Below are 22,575 nucleotides of genomic sequence, written 5' to 3'. Positions count from 1 at the left end.
ATCATCAATAAACCTCTGCCATAGGACCAGGTCCGCCCGCAGCATGCCCCCACGGAAAATGGTTTCCTCTTCCCACTTCCCGACATATAGGTTTGCATAACTGGGGGCGAACCTGGTACCCATGGCAGTTCCCCACTCCTGGGAGTAGTAGTGCGTCCCAAATTTAAAATAATTGTGCGTTAATATAAAATTTATACAGTCTATAATAAAAGAGGTTAGATCTTCTGGTGTCTGGATATTCTTCAACATGAAGTGCTCTACTGCTTCATACCCTTTTTTGTGCTCAATTATACGGTGTATAGGGAAGTGATATCCAAAGTTCCTATTATATAATGTTTTTTCCATGGTGCCGGCTCTGTTTTTCAGACTGAGCCACCACTGCCAGTGCACGGCAGATTTGGATTTTCTAAGGGGTTCGCCAGTCACCGACCGGGACGGCGTCCTCTGTACCATTATTTACAACCTAATACTCCCGGTATCTGGCATTATTGTGACAAAAACTCAAACAAGAAGCCAGACGCACGCTAGACATTGTACATCAAAAGGACCTTTCCAGACACAACAGGCATCATTTGAATACAGTCTTAAGGATGGAGGTAATCATATATTACCATCCATCTGGATATTAATGTGTGGTTGAGACAGTGTTTCATGCATTTATGTTTTTAGCTGAATTTTTATCGCAAATATTTTAGATATTCTCCTTTATAAAGTATATAATTCCACATGCGTTAATTCATAGTTTTGATGCCTTCAGTGTGAATGTACAATTTTCATAGTCATGAAAATACAGAAAAATCTTTAATCTTTTTATGGGAAGGTGTGTCCAGACTTTTGGTCTGTACTGTATATATATATATATATATATATATATATATATATATATATATATATATATATAGATCAAAATTGGTTTGGCATCATTGGCTGTCTCCAGCAGCGGTAAGAACGACATAGCCGTTAGCATCTACTTACTTAATTGCACAAATGCACAGATGCACTTTAATGAATATGTAATTTAACACAAATGGCTGTAATTAGGATTGTTAAGACACTATATATATGTAATAAGGAACCTACATCCACTGCTTGAGAAAAGCTCAGTAGAGCTGAAACGTCGCACAGACATGTGGATTTGAATAAATCCTGCACTTTTTTCGAAAATGGAGTGCTGCCTCTTTTTTTGATCTATATTGAATGTGGACGACCAGTGGACGGGTTGCCTGGAGGCTCTGCACCCTAAGATAAGTTATACCAGTGTGCTGTTCCTTTTTTTACTATTTTATATATATATATATATATTGTAGCGTTTCACCCGCTACGGGTCTTGGGGATAGTCGCTTGGCAGCAGGATAAACACTTCAGGCACGATATTTCACACATATCAGTCCATATGGTTTATTCAAACTCAGCATAAACCAGACAGGGTACAGTCCATTTCATTACAGCCATGAAACATTAGACAGTTCACGTAGCAGATAGGCTTCTCTGCTGTATATTATAATCCCGTTGTCCGGGGTTACCTCTCAGAAGTTCCACTCCTTACACTGACTTCAGGTCAGTCCCAGGTCCTCAACACAGACCGTCCAGGTCTACGGTCTCCAGGTGCTTCCAGGACGACTCCACTCCCAGGAGTCTCCAACACCAACCGTCCGTGCTATGTCCAGCACGCAGGCTCTCCAGCCTGGAATGGTCTCTGTGTGCTTCCAGGACGTCCCCACTTGGAACCGTCCAACACACAGGCCATTATGCAGTGTCCTGCCAGGACACACGGGAGTGTGTCCACCCTGATAGACACTCACACACTCACTCAATCTCTCTTTGTGCTACACACACCTCCTTACATAGGTGTAACCACGCCCAGGTACCTGTCACATGGCTAGTCAGGTGAGCGTGACATCACCACAGGTCCTTTCACACAAAACCACCTTACGTGTTCAGACACGCCTCTTTGGGTGGGTTTGTAGGTGACTGAACCCACCCATCTCTCCAATCACCTGGAAGCCTTCCCAATGTAAACAAATCCCTCAGCAGTAGATCTGCTTGAGCAAAACATACCCAGGCTTCCATCACAGGGCCACCCACCTCTGCGATACATACCATCCATCATTCACATGACCAATCGCTATGCTACAATATATTTTAAATCTTGCAAGTTTCAAACTGGCCACAAGGCCTAATATTAGACTCATATGTTCAGTTCTACTAACTCAGACACTACTTTTTTGCTTAGATGTATAGGCCAAGCATGCTCTAATTTGGGCAAAACTGATTGTGAAGGGAGTGGGAGGAAGTGAGCCTTGACATTACCTATAGTGAATGGTGGAACTTGTGTATATAAAGGTGTTTGCTATAGAAGTTGTAATCCTGACTGTGATGATAATGAAACTTCTGAAAAGTATTTCAGTAAAAAAAACAGGTACTGCGAGTCTTGAATAAAGTGCATAAGACAAAATTTGGCAGGTAAGTACGCCTGCGCAAGAGCGCAGTGCCGGGGAGCCATGAAGCAACAGGAGGGCGACATCGCACGAAGATGGGAGGTGCTGGACCCGGACCTGCGACACCCATCGGCCGGACCGCTCCCCAGGGTGAGTATAATAAAACATATTTTTCTTATCTTTCAGGTCGGACCGGGGGCTTATCTACAGCACTATAGAATGCTGTAGATAAGCCCTGAAAGGTGGTGGCTGTATATTATATCAGCCTAAACTAGTCATCCCCTTTTGCCCTATTTAAAATAAAACAAAAAAGCCCACATATTTGGTATCGCTGCATAAAAGTTCAGTCTATCAAAATATAAAATAAATGCTACCAATTGGTAAATGGTGTAACGAGAAAAAAAAAAAAAAAAACCAGAATTACATTTTTTGCCGCTGGAATATTGCAATAAAATGCAATAAGAGGCGATCCCAAAATGGTATCAATAAAATCATCAGTTCGGGATGCAAAAAATAAGCTCTCACCCAGCCCTAGATCCTGAAAAATGAAAACGTTACGGGTCTCGGAAAATGGTGACATAAGCATTACAAATTTTATTTTCACCACTTAAATTGGTATCTGTGTATTCATACTGGAGAATCATATTGCCTGGTCAGGTTTACCATAAACATAAAATAACAAGCCCTCAATACTGTTATGGGGACGGAAAAATAATAACGTTATGGCTCTTGGAATAAGAGGAGGGAAAAAAACAAAGAGCAAAAATGGAAAATCGCAAGGTCATGAAAGAGATAAATACCGTCTATTTGTCTGTATATTATATTTTGGAAATATTTTCCATACTCACCATCTCCCCATCCTTCTGCGACTCCAGCTAAATCATAGTGCTTCTTTCTTAATTCTCCAAGCTTCTCTCTCTCTTTCTGCAATTGGCTCTCCAGCTCCAGGACCCGCACCTATCAGAAGTAAGGATGTGTTTGGTGTTCACACAATCATAGTAGACTAGAACAACACAGACCACTTTCTCTGACAGCCAAAAGCAAGGGCTACAGAATCGTATGGGTGAAATTGCAGGAGCTGCAAAAATTTCCAGTATGTGTGAATTTGCTAAAATAAAAAGAATCTGAAGACCCACCTCTTCTGACAAGCCTACAACCTGCAGTAACCACCGATCAACCAAACCACTGCATGACCAGCTCTATCCTCGCCTACTGTATTCTCACCCATTCCTTGTAGATTGTGAGCCCTCGCGGGCAGGGTCCTCTCTCCTCCTGTACCAGTTATGACTTGTATTGTTTAAGAATATTGTACTTGTTTTTATTTTGCATACCCCTCCTCACATGTAAAGCGCCATGGAATAAATGGCGCTATAACAATAAATAATAATCCAAGTCACTCGCAGGGCTAAAATGCGATCTTAGCTGCGATTCCACCAGCTCTCATGTGGGATTTCATTTATTAACCTTTTACCATATTCTCTGCTTTTTTCCTTTAACAAACCACAGATTTCTCAAGTGTCATCCTTTGATTAATCAGAGGACTTACCACAAAATTCATTTCTTTATAAGATGAATATTTAAAGATGAACCTTAGGCAGCTGGACATGAAGTGACGTTCTACACTGGACTGTAAGGTCCCCTCAATAAAATTGCCGCTTATACCAAAAAATAATGGTTGCTTACTCTGTTCCATGAGGAACAGTGACCTGAATGGAAGAATTAAAGGCATAGGACTCTGGACACAAGAAAAAAATACAAATAAACGGGATGTGGGTAACAAGGAAAAGACCTGTCACTCAAATACATCCAAACAATTGTTCCAGTCAGCCTGCTGCCACCATAAGAGGCCCTCGCTCTGGACCCCATGTGGTCAAAAATAAACTAAGAACAGGAGAGCCAGCCGCCAAAGCAAGGATGGACTGTGGATATGCAAAACCACAATAAGACGGCACTTACTCTGTGAGGGAAGAGGATCCCAATATCCCCCTCTCTTCCCAGTGCACCTTCTGAATCCCACCAAGCCGATGGGGTTGAAAGATGATCCAAATTGATAAAAATGTACTCAATCATTACAGAGGTAAAAAACATCTATCATCGCATTTTGGGTTGCCCCATCATCAGGACCTATGTCAGCTGTCGCTCCTAGTTTTTGTTACAGTGCATGGAACAATTACCTCTCACTTCGCATCTGGCACTGGAGATGATGTACCTGTGGTCGAGCAGCCTGCAACTTTACAATAATATGTTACTGCTCACCAAACACGGGGCCAGAATACTGAATGACTCACTGCACAATAATTTCAAGGTGAAAACCTTGCTTTTCCAGAAGTTTACTTTTACTGATGTGTTCAAAAGCTGTAGCTGAGGTCCATTTTCGCTACGTTTCTTGTCTGAAATTACGGCAAAACTTTGCCATAGTGCAGAACTTTGATTTTGGAAAACAGAGAAAAAAAGTCCCCTGGCTGCAATATCTAAACACAGCCTTAAGTTGTCATTTAATAGGCCATATTTAGGCCTAGTACTAACGTGGACCTGTCAACTGATTTATCAGACACAGGTAGATTTACTCCAGCTTCCCATGACTGACATGAGAGACCTGTCTGGCTAGGGGGAACGCCCCAGGGAGAAATTCCCAGGCCCATGTTCAGACTAGTTGGCCAAGACGTATAAAGCTGACTTTTCAACGCTTTTGCGGTGTTTGAAAGTGTGTCTCACACAGTTAGTGGGTGCTGTCCTACTCACTGTGCTCGCAGCTCTACTCCTCCCTGTGTCATCTTGTCTCACTGAGTTGCCTCTTCCAGCACTCCCAGCACTGCTGCATCTTTCTGCTTTCTCCACCTAGCTAAAGGGAGGCACGGCCAGCACACTGTAGGAAGTCCCGCAGTGTTTTGCTTCCTCTGCCTATCCCCTGCCAGCATGGAATATATTAGGCAGCTCCTCCCTCCACAACTTGCCTGAACTTAGGTTCCTAGTTCCAGACCGTTGCTAGATACCTGTCTTGGTGCATTCCTGTTCTGACTCTCCTGTGACTGACCTGGATTGTGTACTCATTTTATCTGACCTCTCTGCTTCTGACCCCGGCTTTGTATTCTGAACCTGTACTGCCCACCCCGATCTTGGAATTATTGACCATATTTGTTTACGTCCTCTGTGCTTCGCATCTGTGATCATGACCCTTTGGTCAGCTGCTGCAGGTCCAGGGATTGCCCTGGAGTGGTACCTAGTGACTACCTTAATGGCCCAAGCCTATGCTCACAATGAGAGCCTCTAATCGTGACCAGGTAGCCACTTAGTTAACCCCATCCAGAGAAAGCCCAGCCAGTGACGCAGTGAGTCCACACCAACAGCCGTCACAAAGTGAATTGCACCTGACTACAGTAGTGCAGCTGGTCTTTGATTTATGCTGCCTGTGGTTCAGGCAGCATGAATTAGTTGACAGGTTCCCATTAATACACAAGAAATATAATGAAGTTATTTCTATTAGTTTAATATAGGAATGGCAAAGAAGACAGTGTACATTATCGTATCATTATCGTATATTATTGTTTTCTCACTTTACACTTACTTGGATGAGAATATATTAGACTAATTTAAGCAATTAGATGTAAAATTAGGAAAGGTATACATGTAATTAATACCTGGGAGTCCATCTCTTGGCGCTTGATCTGTGTTAGAGTCATACTAGAGAAATCCATTGTTTCTGTTCATAGAAGAAAGGAAGACATAATAGATCAGTCTTGATGGGTGAGTTGTTAATAATGCTGGATTAATGTTCCAGGGTCCATAAAAATTATGCTCGAAAAGAAGAAGGATATAAGTTTGTACTTACCTACTTCTTCAATCTGAGACTTCACTGATTTTGTGGAGGCCACGACACCGGCGGCATTGTGATTTACAACTTTAGAGGCTTGTTGGAGTCTTGTCAGATTAGAACTGTTCTTCTCTGCCTTTACCTACAGAAATTAGAGAAAATAGATCATGGCACTGATTGTTGTGAAACTAAGAAGGAAAAACTCACAAAATAGATTTTTCAATGCACATATGGGGATTTAGTCCAGCTAGTAACATCTTCATTGCCTGTTTGCTCCTATACTGACCCTCTTGCCTACTCTCTCAGTACTAAGTGATGGGGACACAACACTGTGAAGAAGGGGGGAAGATGACATGTAGTAGTTATTGTCTATTGCACTATAATAATAATTTTATTTATATAGCGCTAACATATTCCGCAGCGCTTTATTGTTATGCTGTAATGTCTATTGTCTGTACAAATCCCCTCTATAATGTAAACACAGATCAAAACAGATGCCAAGAGGAATGAGGGCCCTGCTCGCAAGCTTACAAACTATGAGGAAAATGGGAGACACGAGAGGTGGATGGTAACATTTGCTTTCGTTGTTTGGATGTTCATGTAATGATGCATGAACCAGTTATCAGCCTAAATATGTAACAGTACAGATACAGAGGGCTAATTAAATGCATAAAGTGTATGAGAACATGATGCGAGGAACCTGATTATGGTTTGAGTTTTTTGAATGGGCGACACAGGGATAGTTAGGTTAATGCGTTGAGGCAGTGGACCAGTCTGAACAAATGCATTTTTAGGGCACGCTTAAAACTATGGGGATTGGGGATTAATCGTATTAACCTGGGTAGGGCATTCCAAAGAATCGGCGCAGCACGTGTAAAGTCTTGGAGATGGGAGTGGGAGGTTCTGATTACTGAGGATGTTAACCTCAGGTCATTAGCAGAATGGAGAGCACGGGTAGGGTGGTAGACTGAGACCAGGGAGGAGATGTAGGATGGAGCTGAGCCATGGAGCGCTTTGTGGGTGAGGGTATTAATTTTGTACTGGATTCTGGAGTGGATGGGTAACCAGTGTAATGACTGGCACAAGGTAGAGGCATAGGAAAAACAGTTGGTGAGGAATATGATCCTGGCTGCAACACTAAACTATTGTCTATTGAAATTAGAAATAGGAGTCCGTCCGTTCTTGGTGTTTTACTGTTGGGATTGTGGAGGTTTAAGAAGAGATGTAACTTCCCGTCTCACTGGCTCTTCCTCTTTCATTCACCAGAAGAAACATTTCCCTCCAAACTTCCCAATTTTTTAAATTTTACTGTGCAACTGTATATTTGATATTTTACTTGACTGCTTATCCTGTTTAAGTTGACTTAACGTATCTATCATTGCATGTTTTATTTACCGTATCTGTCATCTTCTGTTTTGCACACATGCCATCATGTAATTTTGAAAATGTTGATTTGCATTTTGACATTAACCGTCTAAGCAGAGAGTGGGCATTAGAGACCATGACTGTTGTGGAGGGCTAAACTAAAAGGCCGAACTTAATTTTGCTTAGTAGTTTTTAATTATTATTTTGTATTAATTTTTATCACTTAATATTGAGCAGAATTAAATATGGTGATTAGTCACTACTGCTATTACATGTTACCATGAGCTAGTTGTAATATGTATTCTTATTTGTTGCAGGTAGTAAAAACTTAAATTACAGCTTTTTATAAAGTTTATAAATCATACAGATCATATTATTCAACCCTTCTGCTATGATCAACAGCTCCCCTCACACAGTGTGATGCTCCACTGCCTCCCACACACAGCATGATGCCCCCCACAGCTCTCTACATTGTATGATGCCCCCACAGCCTCCTACATATAGCATGATGGCCCCTACAGCTCTCTACATAGTATGATGTCTCCACAGCCTCCAACACACAGTATAATGGCCCCCACAGCTCTCTACATAGTATGATGTCTCCACAGTGTCCCACACATAGCATGATGGCCACTACAGCTCTCTACATAGTATGATGCTCCCTAGCCCTCCCACACAAAGCATGATGGCCTCTACATAGTATGATGTCCCCACAGCCTTTAACACACAGTATGATGGCCCCCACCATTCTCTACATATTATGATGTCCCCACAGTGTCCCAAACATAGCATGATGGCCCCTACAGCTCTCTACATAGTATGATGTCTCCACAGCTTCCCACACAAAACATGATGGCCTCTACAGCTCTCTACATAGTATGATGTCCCCACAGCCTCCCACACATAGCATGATGGGCCCACAGCTCTCTATATAGTATGATGTCCCTACAGCCTCCAACACACAATAAAAATAATAATAATCTTTATTTTTATATAGCGCTAACATATTACGCAGCGCTTTACAGTTTGTACACATTATCATCGCTGTCCCCGATGGGGCTCACAATCTAAATTCCCTATCAGTATGTCTTTGGAATGTGGGAGGAAACCGGAGTGCCCGGAGGAAACCCACGCAAACACGGAGAGAACATACAAACTCTTTGCAGAGGCTGCTGTTCTAACCACTGCGCCACCGTGCTGCCCAATATGATGGCCCCAACTGTTCTCTACATAGTATGATGTCCCCAAAGTGTCCCAAACATAGCATTATGGCCCCTACAGCTCTCTACATAGTATGATGTCCCCACTGCTTCCTACACAAAGCATGATGGCCTCTACAGCTTTCTACATAGTATGATGTCCCTACAGCCTCCCCATACACAGTATGAAGTCCCCACAGCTCTCTACATAGTATGATGTCCCTACAGCCTCCCCATACACAGTATGATGGCCCCCAAAACTCTCTATATAGTATGATGTCCCCACAGCCTACCTTGTACACAGAATGATGAACCCCCCCCCAGGTCTCACCACAGAATATGATGTACCCCACACACATTATGCTGTACTCTTCAGTCAACTACATACAGTATGATGTACTCCACAGCTCCCTACACACACACACACACACACAAGTATGTGTTTCCAGCACCCTACATACAGTATTATATACCCCCCATCTCCCCACACACAATATGATAGACCCCATAGCTCCCCACTCAGTTTGATGCCCTCACACTGTATAATGCCCCCACAGCCCCACACAAAGTATGATGCTCCCATAGATGTCCAGACAATATGGTAATCCCCACAGCCCCCACACAAAGTATAATGACCCTCATAGTCCCCAACACAGTATTATGTTTCCCACAATTATTGACTGACAAAAATAAAGAAACAAATAACTAAAACTACACATCTATCCTGGTTCCTTCTGATCTGGCCTATGCAGCATATAACTGAGGTACCACGCAGCAGGCATGCATGATCCAGTGACATCAGCGCACATGCTATACTGAGACACTCAGCTGCAGCGGCTGAATGGTGCAGAAGGGAGCTAGTCGCTACCAGTTTCACTATTATATTCACCGGTATCTACATTCTCAGAAAGCAGATACCATAAAATCGGTATGCCAGGCAGGGAGGCCGCCCCATGGGGCGGTACACCACCGTATTCTGCCATTTGATAGTCGAAGTCCCCGCGCGGATGGGAATAGGATCTTTGTAGGGGCACTGGAGCTCTTGAAGTGGACTAGCTTTTCTAGTGAGGCAAGTCAGAGTGTGCTGCCCATGGATCGATGCCTGCCGGTGACTGTCAGGCAGCGGGGGGACCTTAAGGTATCTGTGAATCTCAGCATATACTTGCCTAGAATTTCATATATCTCCTTCTGTGATTGTTGTAGTCATTTGTTTTTAAATAAAGCTGTGGGCATCAAACACCAAAATAACGTGTAGTATATTTTATTTGGGCCATATAGTTATTGTGGGGCAGCACGGTGACTCAGTGGTTAGCACTGCAGCCTGGAGTCCTGGGTTCAAATCCCACCAAGGACAACATCTGCAAGGAGTTTGTATGTTCTCCCCGTGTTTGCGTAGGTTTCCTCCGGGTACTCCGGTTTCCTCCCACATTCCAAAGAGATACTGATAGGGAATTTAGATTGTGAGCCCCATCGGGACAGTGATGATAATGTGTGCAAACTGTAAAGTGCTGCGGAATATGTTAGTGCTGCAGAATATGTTAGTGCTACATAAAAATAAAGAATATTATTATTATAGTTTTGGTCATGTCCTAACAAATGACTCAGGATCCAACCTGTATCCAGTAGTCATGATATGACGTTTGGAGATGGCTAAAAAATGGAGATGGAAAACGCTTTGCAAAAGTCAACCCTTGTCAAGAGCGATGTCACTGTACTAATCTGATCTCTTACAGTATATGGAATATACCTTGGAAGCTGCTACGAGTTGGGCAGTGCTGGCTGCAATTTCATGGGAACAAACAATGAGATCTTCAAATTTCCCTTTTCCTTGGACCACAAGGTCTGCAGCATCACTGAAAAAGATGGAAGATAAGAAAAGCTATCCGAAAGTAAAAATAGCCAAAAAGGCATATGGTGTAATACATGAAAGAATGAATCTATCACTAAAAATAACATATTTCCCAGTAAGAGAGGGGCTGCTCTGCTTTCTTTTCCGCTTCTCTCAATGATAAGAAGCAGGAGACAAGCAGTTATCGTAAGCACACAAACCTCTGTGAGCTGAGGGGAAGGATATGACGAGAAGAAAAAAATCTTTTCCTTGGCTGGCTGAGCACAAAGGATTTTTTTTTCTTGCCTCAGTCCTACGTGTGCAGTCAGTCGTGGAGCAAATGTATTTTTCGGTCACAGTCCTTCTCCTCGACTCACTGAGGTAGGTGTGCTTAGCAGTGTTTCTTCAAACTGCAGCCCATCCTGACATCTGAATAGGACTTTTTGCTGTTTGAACTATGTGACGGGGCCATTTTATTACATGCTTGAAGAAACCCTCTAAGAGAATTAAACAAAATAAATAATAGAACATTTAAAGAACCTGGTCTCTAAAATAAGTCCAGCAGTGTGAGCAACTTTGAAGAGGTTGTCCCATGAATAAACATTCATTTTCTTTCTTATATCTTGCAAAATATAAAAAATGTTTCAATTTGAATAATATTAAAAAAAATTCTGTATCTAGATTTTGATATTTAATACTTGGTTTGGAACAACCTCTGCTGATATTTTACTTTCACATCAGAAGGTCCACCTAATGTGTCCAGTGTGGGTGGTCACACACTCCCAGCACATTCGTCACCCACATAGATCCCATTGTACATAGCATGGAGCGATTCAACAGTAAATCCATGCACGAGACACGGCTCCTTCTCATCAGATTCAGGCGGACAGCAGTGGGCTCCATATCACATATCAAATTAAACATTTAATGTGGGACAACCCCTTAAAGGGGTATTCCGGTTAGAGGAATATCAGATAATGAATGGAGCAATGTCCAATTCAGGTGGGGGGACAAAAGTGCCCATTTGTGGCGCTTGGTGGGGGCCTCAATGGTTTGAACCCCACTTATCTAGAAGTTAATTCCCTATCCTGTGCTAACTTCTTGTAACCGGAATACTCCTTTTCAGTATATACCTGGTGAATATAAAACAAGAAGCTCACGTACACCATGACAGTAGCGCCCCAGCCCACAGCCTTGGAAGCTGAGATTAGTCCTTCTGTCCATCTTGAGTTTCTGGCATAAAATTCTTTGAGAGAAGCTGAACCCTGCAGAAAAATGAACATAGATGGTGAACATGTCCACTGACGTTAGACGGAAGAGTTGGCATCTCACTACAATCAGACGAGCAAAAACAGTGAAAATGAATTGAAAAACTTGACTACACTAAAAATAAGACTTGCATCAAGCAGCATAAGCCCATGTTCACACTGTCGGAAAAAAGGCTAACATAATGAATAAAAGATTTTACAGGTTTTTGAATGTCTTTCAAAGGGAATCTGTCAGAAGGTGTTTGCTATTTAATCTGAGGGTAGAGTTAAGCGAATTTGGAAAAATTTGGTTTGAATTACGATAGTAGGCGAATATTGAATTTGCAATATTTGCTGACAGTCATTTGAGTCAATGGGAGTAGAGTTGAGCAAATATGTTCGGAACCGATCATCAAACATAAATTCGGCATGAATAGGGTACAAAAATGGCACAAAAATGGTAAATTCGGATTCGGCCATTGTTTCCGAACATACTCGCTCAACTGTATCTGAGAGTAACATAATATAGGGCAACAGAGACTGATTTCATGGATATGTCACTTATTAGGCTGTGTGATGTAGTTTCAATACAAATAGGGTTTTATTATCAGATCATCACTTGAGGACTACATCTCACGTGCCAGGCAGTCCAGCTAATTAGTGTAACCCCACCACTGATTGGCAGCTAGCTGACAATGCACAGTATACACAGGAAGCTGCCAATCAGGGATGTGGGCAGGGTTATACAGATCCCAGTATTCTGAGCTCTGCTACATCTGCAGCAGAAAAAAGGGATTCTATCAAAACTACACCATGCAGCCCAGTAAGTAACACATTGCTGGAATCAATGTGTCCTACATCATGCTGCTTTAGGATTACATAGCAAATATCTGCTGACAGAGTATCTTTAAACACTTCTTCAGGCTTTCAAAAACTTACAAAATTTTTTTTTAAAGAAATAACAAAACTTGAAGAGTCTTCTGCTTGTATAAGGAACATTTTTTACTTCAGGCCAGTCTGTTGATCCGCAAACTACAGAAATATCTATGCAAGATGTCCAGTGGACAACAAGAAGTCAAAGAAAATGTGGAAGCAGTTCCAGAAGGAAACACCACTCTGCAAGGCGCTGATAGATGCTGCAATGGATCTCGGTTACATAGGAACCACAAGTCCCATCAATAAACACATAAATAAGTATGTAAGCTTCACTCTCCACTCTCATAGACGTGGAATGCAGTGAATATTCGTTCCCTTTGGTAGTGGGCACACGTGACAGCCTGGCAGATGCAGGAGGCCAGCAGCTGAGGCTAACACTGTGCCTGCTATTAAATAGCAATGAATATTCACTACTCTCCACGCACATAGTCCCGACGTGGGGAGCAGTGAGTATTCCGGCAGCTGTCCTCAGCTTGTAAGCAGCACATGACGTCAGAGCCACGCACTGCTTACAAGCATAAATCAGCTGCTGGCATCGGAACAGGACGCTGCGAGCGTTCGCAGGAAGGTAAATAGAGTTGTTTATGTTTTTTTTATTGTTTTTCTGATGGGGCCATGCATACCAGGATAGGGATGAGGAGGCCATGCATACCATGATAAGGATGGGGCCATGCTTACCAGGATAGGGATGAGGAGGCTGTGCATACCAGGATAAGGATGGGGACATGCATACCAGGATAGGGATGAGGAGGCCGTGCATAACAGGATGGGGATGAGGGAGCCGTTCATACCAGGATAGGAATGGGGGCGATGCATACCAAGACAAGGAGGGCGATGCATACCAGGATAGGGATGGGTATGGGCTCCATGCATACCAGCATAGGGATGAGAAGGCCATGCATACCAGGATAGGGATGGGTATGGGCGCCATGCATACCAGGATAGGGATGAGAAGGCCATGCATACCAGGATAGAGATGAGGGGGCTATGTATACCAGGATAGGGATGGGTATGGGCGCCATGCATACCAGGATAGGGATGAGGAGGCCGTGCATAACAGGATGGGGATGAGGGAGCCGTTCATACCAGGATGGGGATGAGGAACCATGCATACCAACACAAGGATGAAGGGCGATGCATAACAGGATGGGGATGAGGGAGCCGTTCATACCAGGATAGGAATGGGGGCGATGCATACCAAGACAAGGAGGGCGATGCATACCAGGATAGGGATGGGTATGGGCTCCATGCATACCAGCATAGGGATGAGAAGGCCATGCATACCAGGATAGGGATGGGTATGGGCGCCATGCATACCAGGATAGGAATGAGAAGGCCATGCATACCAGGATAGAGATGAGGGGGCTATGTATACCAGGATAGGGATGGGTATGGGCGCCATGCATACCAGGATAGGGATGAGGAGGCCGTGCATAACAGGATGGGGATGAGGGAGCCGTTCATACCAGGATGGGGATGAGGAACCATGCATACCAACACAAGGATGAAGGGCGATGCATAACAGGATGGGGATGAGGGAGCCGTTCATACCAGGATAGGAATGGGGGCGATGCATACCAAGACAAGGAGGGCGATGCATACCAGGATAGGGATGGGTATGGGCTCCATGCATACCAGCATAGGGATGAGAAGGCCATGCATACCAGGATAGGGTTGGGTATGGGCGCCATGCATACCAGGATAGGAATGAGAAGGCCATGCATACCAGGATAGAGATGAGGGGGCTATGTATACCAGGATAGGGATGGGTATGGGCGCCATGCATACCAGGATAGGGATGAGGGGGCCGTGCATAACAGGATGGGGATGAGGGAGCCGTTCATACCAGGATGGGGATGGGGCGATGCATACCAACACAAGGATGAAGGGAGATGCATAACAGGATGGCGATGAGGGAGCCGTTCATACCAGGATGGGGCGATGCATACCAAGACAAGGATGAGGGGGGATACATAACAGGATGGGGATGAGGGAGCCGTTCATACCAGGATAGGGATGGGGGCGATGCATACCAAGACAAGGAGGAGGGCGATGCATACCAGGATAGGGATGAGGGGGCCATATATACCAGGATAGGGATGGGTTGGGCGCCATGCATACCAGGATAGGGATGGGTATGAGCGCCATGCATACCAGCATAGGGATGAGAAGGCCATGCATACCAGGATAGGGATGGGTATGGGCGCCATGCATACCAGGATAGGAATGAGAAGGCCATGCATACCAGGATAGAGATGAGGGGGCTATGTATACCAGGATAGGGATGGGTATGGGCGCCATGCATACCAGGATAGGGATGAGGGGACTATGTATACCAGGATAGGGATGGGTATGGGCGCCATGCATACCAGGATAGGGATGAGGAGGCCATGCATACCAGGATAAAGATGAGGAGGCTATGCATGCCAGGATAGTGTTGAGGAGGCCATGCATACCAGGATAGGGATGAGAGGGCCATGCATACCAGGATGGGGATGAGGGGGCTATGTATACCAGGATAGTGTTGAGGAGGCCATGCATACCAGGATGGGGATGAGGAGGCCATGCATACCAGGATGGGGATGAGGAGGCCATGCATACCAGGATGGGGATGAGGGGGCCATATATACCAGGATAGAGGATGTTAGCACAGAATTGCTCTCATTTTTTTGCTTAATTTTTTTTTCTAATTTCCTCCTCCAACACCTAGGTGCTTCTTATGGTCCGGTGTGTCTCATAGGTTGAAAAATATGGTATTTCTGATGATGTTACCCACTTTTTAACAAGAGGTGCAAAAGAATGCCAAACCTGACCTGGCATTTTTACCAGCACCAGACTATGCTCAGTTATTGAAATTTAACCATACAGAAGAAATAGATTTACTGACTCTGCCACTCTCCACAATCTCCTTCTGGAGGTCCTTTGAGGCCAGTATCAAAGCTTGAATCGCCTGCATGAGATCTGTGCATGATCCTAAAATCCTGCAAAACACAGATAAGCAAAGCAAAATAAAAGAAGTAGATTGTCTAAATACAAATAATCAGAATTCTTGGAATTTTCCTCCTTGCCCCAGGCCTTTTATTAGAGTTTTTTCCTGCATTCTACAGATGACTTTTCAGCATCTTCCTCATTATCATCACAGACAGCATTACAAAGAATGTTAACATGTCTGTCCATGCTCGGAAAATGCTTCTATACAATACAAACAAATAGGGTCTGAGTTAGTCTATTGTTGCCCTTGTGAAATAAGGAGGTGTAAAGTCTGAAATTGGACCTAATGGCCAGTGGGAAAATTGAAATTTTTTTTAATATAGTGATAAAAAATGAAGATAAGCAAAAAGACTTGCACTACCTTGGTCTGGCATCCACCTGTCATGGAGTATAAAATGGACCCCTGACCAGGGCAGGGCACATTTCTTTACTCATTTGTAATTCAATTTTGATTTAAAATAGGTCTTGTTCAGATGATATATTCCCTTTAAAAGGATTCTGTCCGCTGCCATAGCCTCCCTGAAGCACCACCATGTCTGTATTGCACTCTTTTCCTGCATTTTAACAAGTCCCTTTTTTTGATGCTAAGCAATTGTCGATTAAGGATGCATGCAGAAACCTGTGCAAATCGGCCTGAGATCAGACCGCAATGTACGGACTAACCACGGGTCTCTGTGACAGCTTCATATATTTCTGTAAAACTGTCACGCTTGAGTCGGGAGTCCGGCGGCCATTCTGTGCATTGCAGTCTGATCACGGCCCTATTTGCATGGACGTCTGAATGTGCCCTTCAGCTAGGCTTACACTTAAAAAAAAAAAAAAAAGAAATGATTATCCATCAGTGATGGCTCTTTACATGTAATGCAATGATTAGATGGGGATTGAATAATCATTAACGCAATTATTCGGTCCCAATATTGCATATTCTCGACAGCACTTCCCTAGTTTACAAGGGAAGGTGTGCCGATGACAATGATAATTTTAGGCCAGCATAAATTACAAACAGATGATGAACAAGCATTTCGCAAATTCACCAACTAATCAATGGCACATTTACATGGGTGAATAATTGGTACCAGCCACAAAATTGAGATTTATACAAGCCGGCCAAGAGGTGGTGAAAAGCTAGAGAAAAGTATCTAAAACTGCGCAAAATCTATTAATCTGCATGAGCCAATGTGATAAATGTGATGCACATGAAGACCGTCAAGTCTAAAGACCCCCATACACATTAGACTAATGTCAGCTGAATCCGCGGATATTGGTGGATTTGGCCAACAGTCTAATGTGTATCGGGACCTCTGGCAAATGATGCTGGAGAGAGAAGGGTCAGGTGTGTAGGATTTCTGATGGACGATCTCCACAATTTTATATTTCGAACTGACATGTGCGGCTTCATAGATCATCTCTTACATCTTTACATGTATGTTTATAAGCAGCTTTTCACCAACTGGTTCTCAGCTTTTCACCAACTGGTTGGCAGCTTTTCACCAACTGGTTGGCAGCTTTTCACCAACTGGTTGGCAGCTTTTCACAAACTGGTTGGCCGCTTTCACCCTAATGTCCGCGTGATATCACGCTAGTATGGTGTGCAGGTACTTGTCAATGGTTTACACACTATAGTTGGTACATATCAGTGACTGGTAGCCTCCTACTTGTATTTAATATGATACGTGGCATTTCCCCTGGGCTTATTTTCGGCCACTGATTGTTAATTGCACTTCACTTGTAAATGGAATTTTAGAGTTGTCTAATAATAAAGGTGAAACATATTTTACTGGATGTTTTACTTGTGTGAAATTCATATAATCCGTGTGCTGTGTGTTTTGAGGCTGGCTTCATTGTCTAACAATTGCTTGGTATTAAGGCCTCTATACACATTAGACTAATGTCTCCTGAACCTGCTGATATCATGGATTCGGCCGACTAATGTGTATGGAGGCCTCGGATGACTGATTGTCAGGAGAAATGTCATTCAAGGGTGTTTGATAGCTGACTGCAGATCGCTTTCTTTTCCCTGGGATCAGACGTCGACAGACATGTCTGGCAACGGTTCTTTCATAGACAACTGAAGCACTCCTCCGAATGAGTGCACAAGTGAATGGGAATACCGGCCAAGATGGCTGCCGTCAAAGGATTGGCCAAGCCTTTATACAGCCATCTAATGTGTATGGTCGGCTGTAGTACGTCTGCCTCATTGACTTGGCCAGGAATGCTGGAGCAGTGCGCACATTACTGATTCACTTACTGTTCATTCACTTGTAATTTTAGTCCAGTATCGTCTGTGCGAGATTTTTTTAGCATTTCCTGGAAGAAAAAAAAAGGTTTATGAGATCACCGCAATCTGATCTTTCTGACAGATTACCTGTTCAAGATGTCAATATTAGCTGAATTTCAGGTGTAGCGGAACTGTTTCTTCCATTGTTCATGTCATGTCGTGATAACTATAATTTTCCATAGGACGACAGGTAAACCTCCTGTATAACACCTCATAGTATGAATCAGCAGTGATATAAAGGCCCAGAGGGAGCCGTGCAGGAATTATAACCTTTGCTACAAAAAGATACTCAATTAAAATCTTCCTGACCTCCCAAATCTAAGAAGCATCATTGTCAGAATCCCCTTGGCCTCTCCAACAGCTACAGAAATGTTTCACTGCAACCATAAAAATGTATAATGTCCATTTATAAAAGAGGGTCAAAGTTTGGGCACCCTCTCAAAATTACTGTTACTGTGCACAGTTAAGCAAATTGAAGATGAAATGATCTCTAAAAGGCCTAAAGTTAAAGTTGACACATTTCCTTTGTATTTTAGGCCAAAAAATCTATTGTCATCTATTACATTTTAGAAATGACAAAAAGGAAAATGGGCTGCTGTAAAAGTTTGGGCACCCTTGGAGATTTGTGTGCTCAGGTTTCAGATCTTAATTAGCCTTTTAGAGTGATGGTTTGTTTACTATAATCATTAGGGAAGGCCAGGTGAGGCAAATTTCTCAACTTTATAAAAACCCAGCCTCATCTAACCTTGTGCCAAAAAACAGCAGCCATGGGTTCTTCTAATTAGCTGCCTAGCACTCTGAAAATGAAAATGGTAGAAATCCACAAAGCAGGAGAAGCCTATAAGAAGATAAAAAAATGTTTTCAAGTTACCCTTTCCTTAGTTCGAAATATAATTAAGAAATGGAAGTTACCAGGAACAGTGGAGGTCAAGATAAGGTATGGAAGACCAAGCAAAATTTCAGAGAGAGCTGTGTGTAGTATTGCTAGAGAGACAAATCAGAACCCCTGCTTGACTGCAAAAGAACTTCAGAAACATTTAGCTGACTCTGGCGTTGTGGTACATTGTTCTACTGTTTACAGACACCTGCACAAATACGGTCTTCAAGGAAAAGTCATCAGAAGAAAACCTCCTGCGTCCTCATCCTAAAATTCAGCATTAGAAATATGGAAAAAAACATCTTAACCAGTCTGATACATTTTGTAAACAAGTCCTGTGGACTGATGAGGGTTAAATAGAACTCTTTGGCCGCAATGATCAAAGGTGTCTGCAGAAAAAAGGGCACAGAATTTCAGGAAAAGAGTATCTCGCCAACCATTAAGCGTCAATCATGCTATGTGATTGTGTTGTAGCCAATAAAACAGGGAACATTTCACGGGTAGAGGGAAGACTGGATTCAAGGAAATTCCAACAAATTCATGATGTATGCATAACATCATCTGTAAAAAAAAAGTTGATGGCTTCTACAAATGGATAATGATCCAAAACACATGAAAAAAATCCAAAATAGACAACCTCAAAAGGCGCAAGCTGAAGGTTTTACAAAGTACCTCACAGGCCCCTGATCTGAACATCATTGAAAATCTGTGGCTAGACCTCAAAACAGCAGAGCATGCAAGACGACTCAGGAATCTCACAGAACAGGAGGAATTTCCCAAGGAAGAATGGATGAAAATCCCCCAAAGAAGAATTGAAAGACTCTTGGCTACAAAAAAAACGTTTACAAGATGTTATACTTGCAAAACCTGGTGCTACCAGGTACTAAACATGCAGGGTGCCCAAACATTTGCATGGGCACATTTTCCTTTTTGTAATTTTTAAAGTGTAAAAAAAATTTCAATACACCATATATGTTTTTTTTTTCCTAAAATACAAAGGAAATGTGTCATCTTTAACTTTATCCTTTTTAGAGATCACTTCATCTTCAACTTGCTTAACTGTTCACAACAACAGTACTTTTGGTCAGGGGTGCCCAAACTTTTACATACCACTGTATATGTGCAGTGCATATACGGTATATAATAATACAAAAATATTTTATGAGCACATAAGCCCTGGACCTGGTGTAGAAGTGACCCTCGGTGAATATTGCAAATAGAAAGGGAAAAAGGAAAAACCAAGGTTACGGATAGTGGTGATAATAAGTTATTTATTGTTTATTACACAAACATGCAGTGGTTATGCAACAATGCCAAAAAGGAGAATCAAACCAGACTGATGATAAACTATGGGTGTATAAATATATACAGTATAGTCATAATACACAGCTGTAGTTAGAACCATAGTAAGAGAAAATGATATTTAATAAATGGATAGTGCAGCTGGCAATGACATGTGCCCACTAGTGATTAGCGAATGTGCTCGGATAAGGTGTTATCCGCATGCTCGGGTGATAACAGAGTGTCTTCAGCGTTCTCGAATAATATGTTCAAGTCCCCGCGACTGCATGTCTCGCGGTTGTTGGACAGCCACAACACATGCAGTGAAATCGGCATGGTCGGCCATGTAAATAGCTGTGAGCCAAATTTATGACTTTTTAGAAGGACCGCAAAAGGGTTTCAATTCTCACTCCAGTAGCGGGTGATGATTATTATTATTGAAATATAGTGCGACACGTTGATAAATTTTGCATAAATAATGACAATTTCCACATATGACAAATCTCCTCATCTGTCTTCATTCTTTGCTGCTTCTGCTTTCTTACCTCAATTCTAGAAGCAGCTGTTTCAACGGCAGCGGCGGTGGCTGCCATTTCCTTCTCCACCAGGTCTCCCAGCTCCTCCTCTTTAATATCCAGTGATGGGGGCCGCAGCTCCTGAACAACAACAGTTAGATAGCGTTACTTGACCACGATATTCCATACAAATTAGAACCCCCCCATATACTGGAGCATCTCACGCTAAACTGAAGTTCTTGGCCAGGGCCGCACGATGACAGCAATCTCAGGCAAGTTGTTTGGCCAAACACATCTGGGCAACTGGTCTACAACCTGATGTCATGGGACTATTTTTAAGTTGTGCTTGACTGTAAAAACAACAGCTAAATTGCACACAGGTCACATGTGAGCTGCAAGACCCACGTGACTTACACTGAAGTCTATGGGGGCAAAGTTGAGGGCAACTTAAAAAAAACTTATTGCATACATTTGTGATTTTCTTGCTAAATGTGACAAATATGTTTATGGTGATTCGGTCATACGCAAAATATGTATATCTTATACTTATTCTTTTTGTTGTTTAGTAAACTAATTTTTTTAAAAAGTTGAGCGCAACTTGATGTAAAAAATTCAACAGGATTGCAATGGTCAGACTAGGGTTGAGGTCTGTTTAGTTTCTCTCTAGCTCTTATCTTAAGCCCCCCATACACAATAGACTAATGCCGGCTAAACCTGCCCGTATCAATGAGTTCGGACGACAATGTAATGTGCATTGGGTTCTTCACCAGATTGTAGGGGGAGTTGAGGATGAAGCATGTCCGATTTCAGACTGCTGATCCTTTTGTTCTCTTTAGGATAAGCCACCTCCCGAGATGTCTGACGGCGGCTCTCTTAAGGTGCCTTCACACGAAACGACTTTGAAACGATATCGCTAGCGATCCGTGACGTTGCAGCGTCCTGGCTAGCGATATCGTTTAGTTTGACACGCAGCAGCGATCAGGATCCTGCTGTGATGTCGCTGGTCGCTGAATAAAGTCCAGAACTTTATTTGGTCGTCCGATCGTCGTGTATCGTTGTGTTTGACAGCAAAAGCAACGATACCAGCGATGTTTTACACTGGTAACCAGGGTAAACATCGGGTTACTAAGCGCAGGGCCGCGCTTAGTACCCTGATGTTTACCCTGGTTACCAGTGTAAAAGTAAAAAAAACAAACAGTACATACTCACCTGCGCGTCCCCCAGCCTCTGCTTCTTGACACTTACTGAGCGCCGGCCCTAAAGTGAAAGTGAAAGCACAGCGGTGACGTCACCGCTGTGCTGTTAGGGCCGGAGCTCAGTCAGTGTCAGGAAGCAGATGCTGGGGGACGCGCAGGTGAGTATGTACTGTTTGTTTTTTTTACTTTTACGCTGGTAACCAGGGTAAACATCGGGTTACTAAGCGCGGCCCTGCGCTTAGCAACCCGATGTTTACCCTGGTTACCCGGGGACCTCGGCATCGTTGGTCGCTGGAGAGCGGTCTGTGTGACAGCTCTCCAGCGATCAAACAGCGACGCTGCAGCGATCGGCATTGTTGTCGCTATCGCTGCAGCGTCGCTTCGTGTGAAGGTACCTTTATACATAAGGCAGGAATGCCCGGCCAAACTGGTGCCCTGTGTATGAGACAGCTGGCAGAGATAGCAATGGGCCAAACAATCGATCTGCCAACAGCCATCTCTTGTGTAAGGCCGACTTTAGAGGGGCTCTCAAGGCATCAGATATTGATGACCTAGCCTTAAGATGGTTCATCCATATCAGATTGGTTGGGATCGACATTCAGTACCCCCATCC

At 43.2% G+C, this 22,575-nt stretch overlaps 1 protein-coding gene across 1 annotated transcript in view; it reads right to left on the bottom strand.

The window, feature by feature from the left end:
• The window catches only part of HIP1 (huntingtin interacting protein 1), a 173,844-nt gene that overhangs the window by 21,577 nt on the left and 129,692 nt on the right, over positions 1-22,575 (bottom strand). Inside the window, exons 22-29 of the mRNA XM_077294376.1 lie at positions 20,797-20,907; positions 18,064-18,122; positions 15,712-15,805; positions 11,806-11,906; positions 10,561-10,666; positions 6,268-6,391; positions 6,077-6,138; positions 3,287-3,395 (exon numbers count right to left, since the gene is read on the bottom strand). Coding sequence (XP_077150491.1) covers positions 3,287-3,395; positions 6,077-6,138; positions 6,268-6,391; positions 10,561-10,666; positions 11,806-11,906; positions 15,712-15,805; positions 18,064-18,122; positions 20,797-20,907 — 766 coding nt within the window. The remainder of the gene's footprint in view (positions 1-3,286; positions 3,396-6,076; positions 6,139-6,267; positions 6,392-10,560; positions 10,667-11,805; positions 11,907-15,711; positions 15,806-18,063; positions 18,123-20,796; positions 20,908-22,575) is intronic.

The sequence above is a fragment of the Ranitomeya variabilis genome, chromosome 3 (genome assembly GCF_051348905.1).
Source record: "Ranitomeya variabilis isolate aRanVar5 chromosome 3, aRanVar5.hap1, whole genome shotgun sequence".
NCBI classification, from domain to species: Eukaryota; Metazoa; Chordata; class Amphibia; order Anura; family Dendrobatidae; genus Ranitomeya; species Ranitomeya variabilis.
Note: the sequence above shows the minus strand (reverse complement) of the source record. Positions and strands in the feature narration are given on the sequence as shown.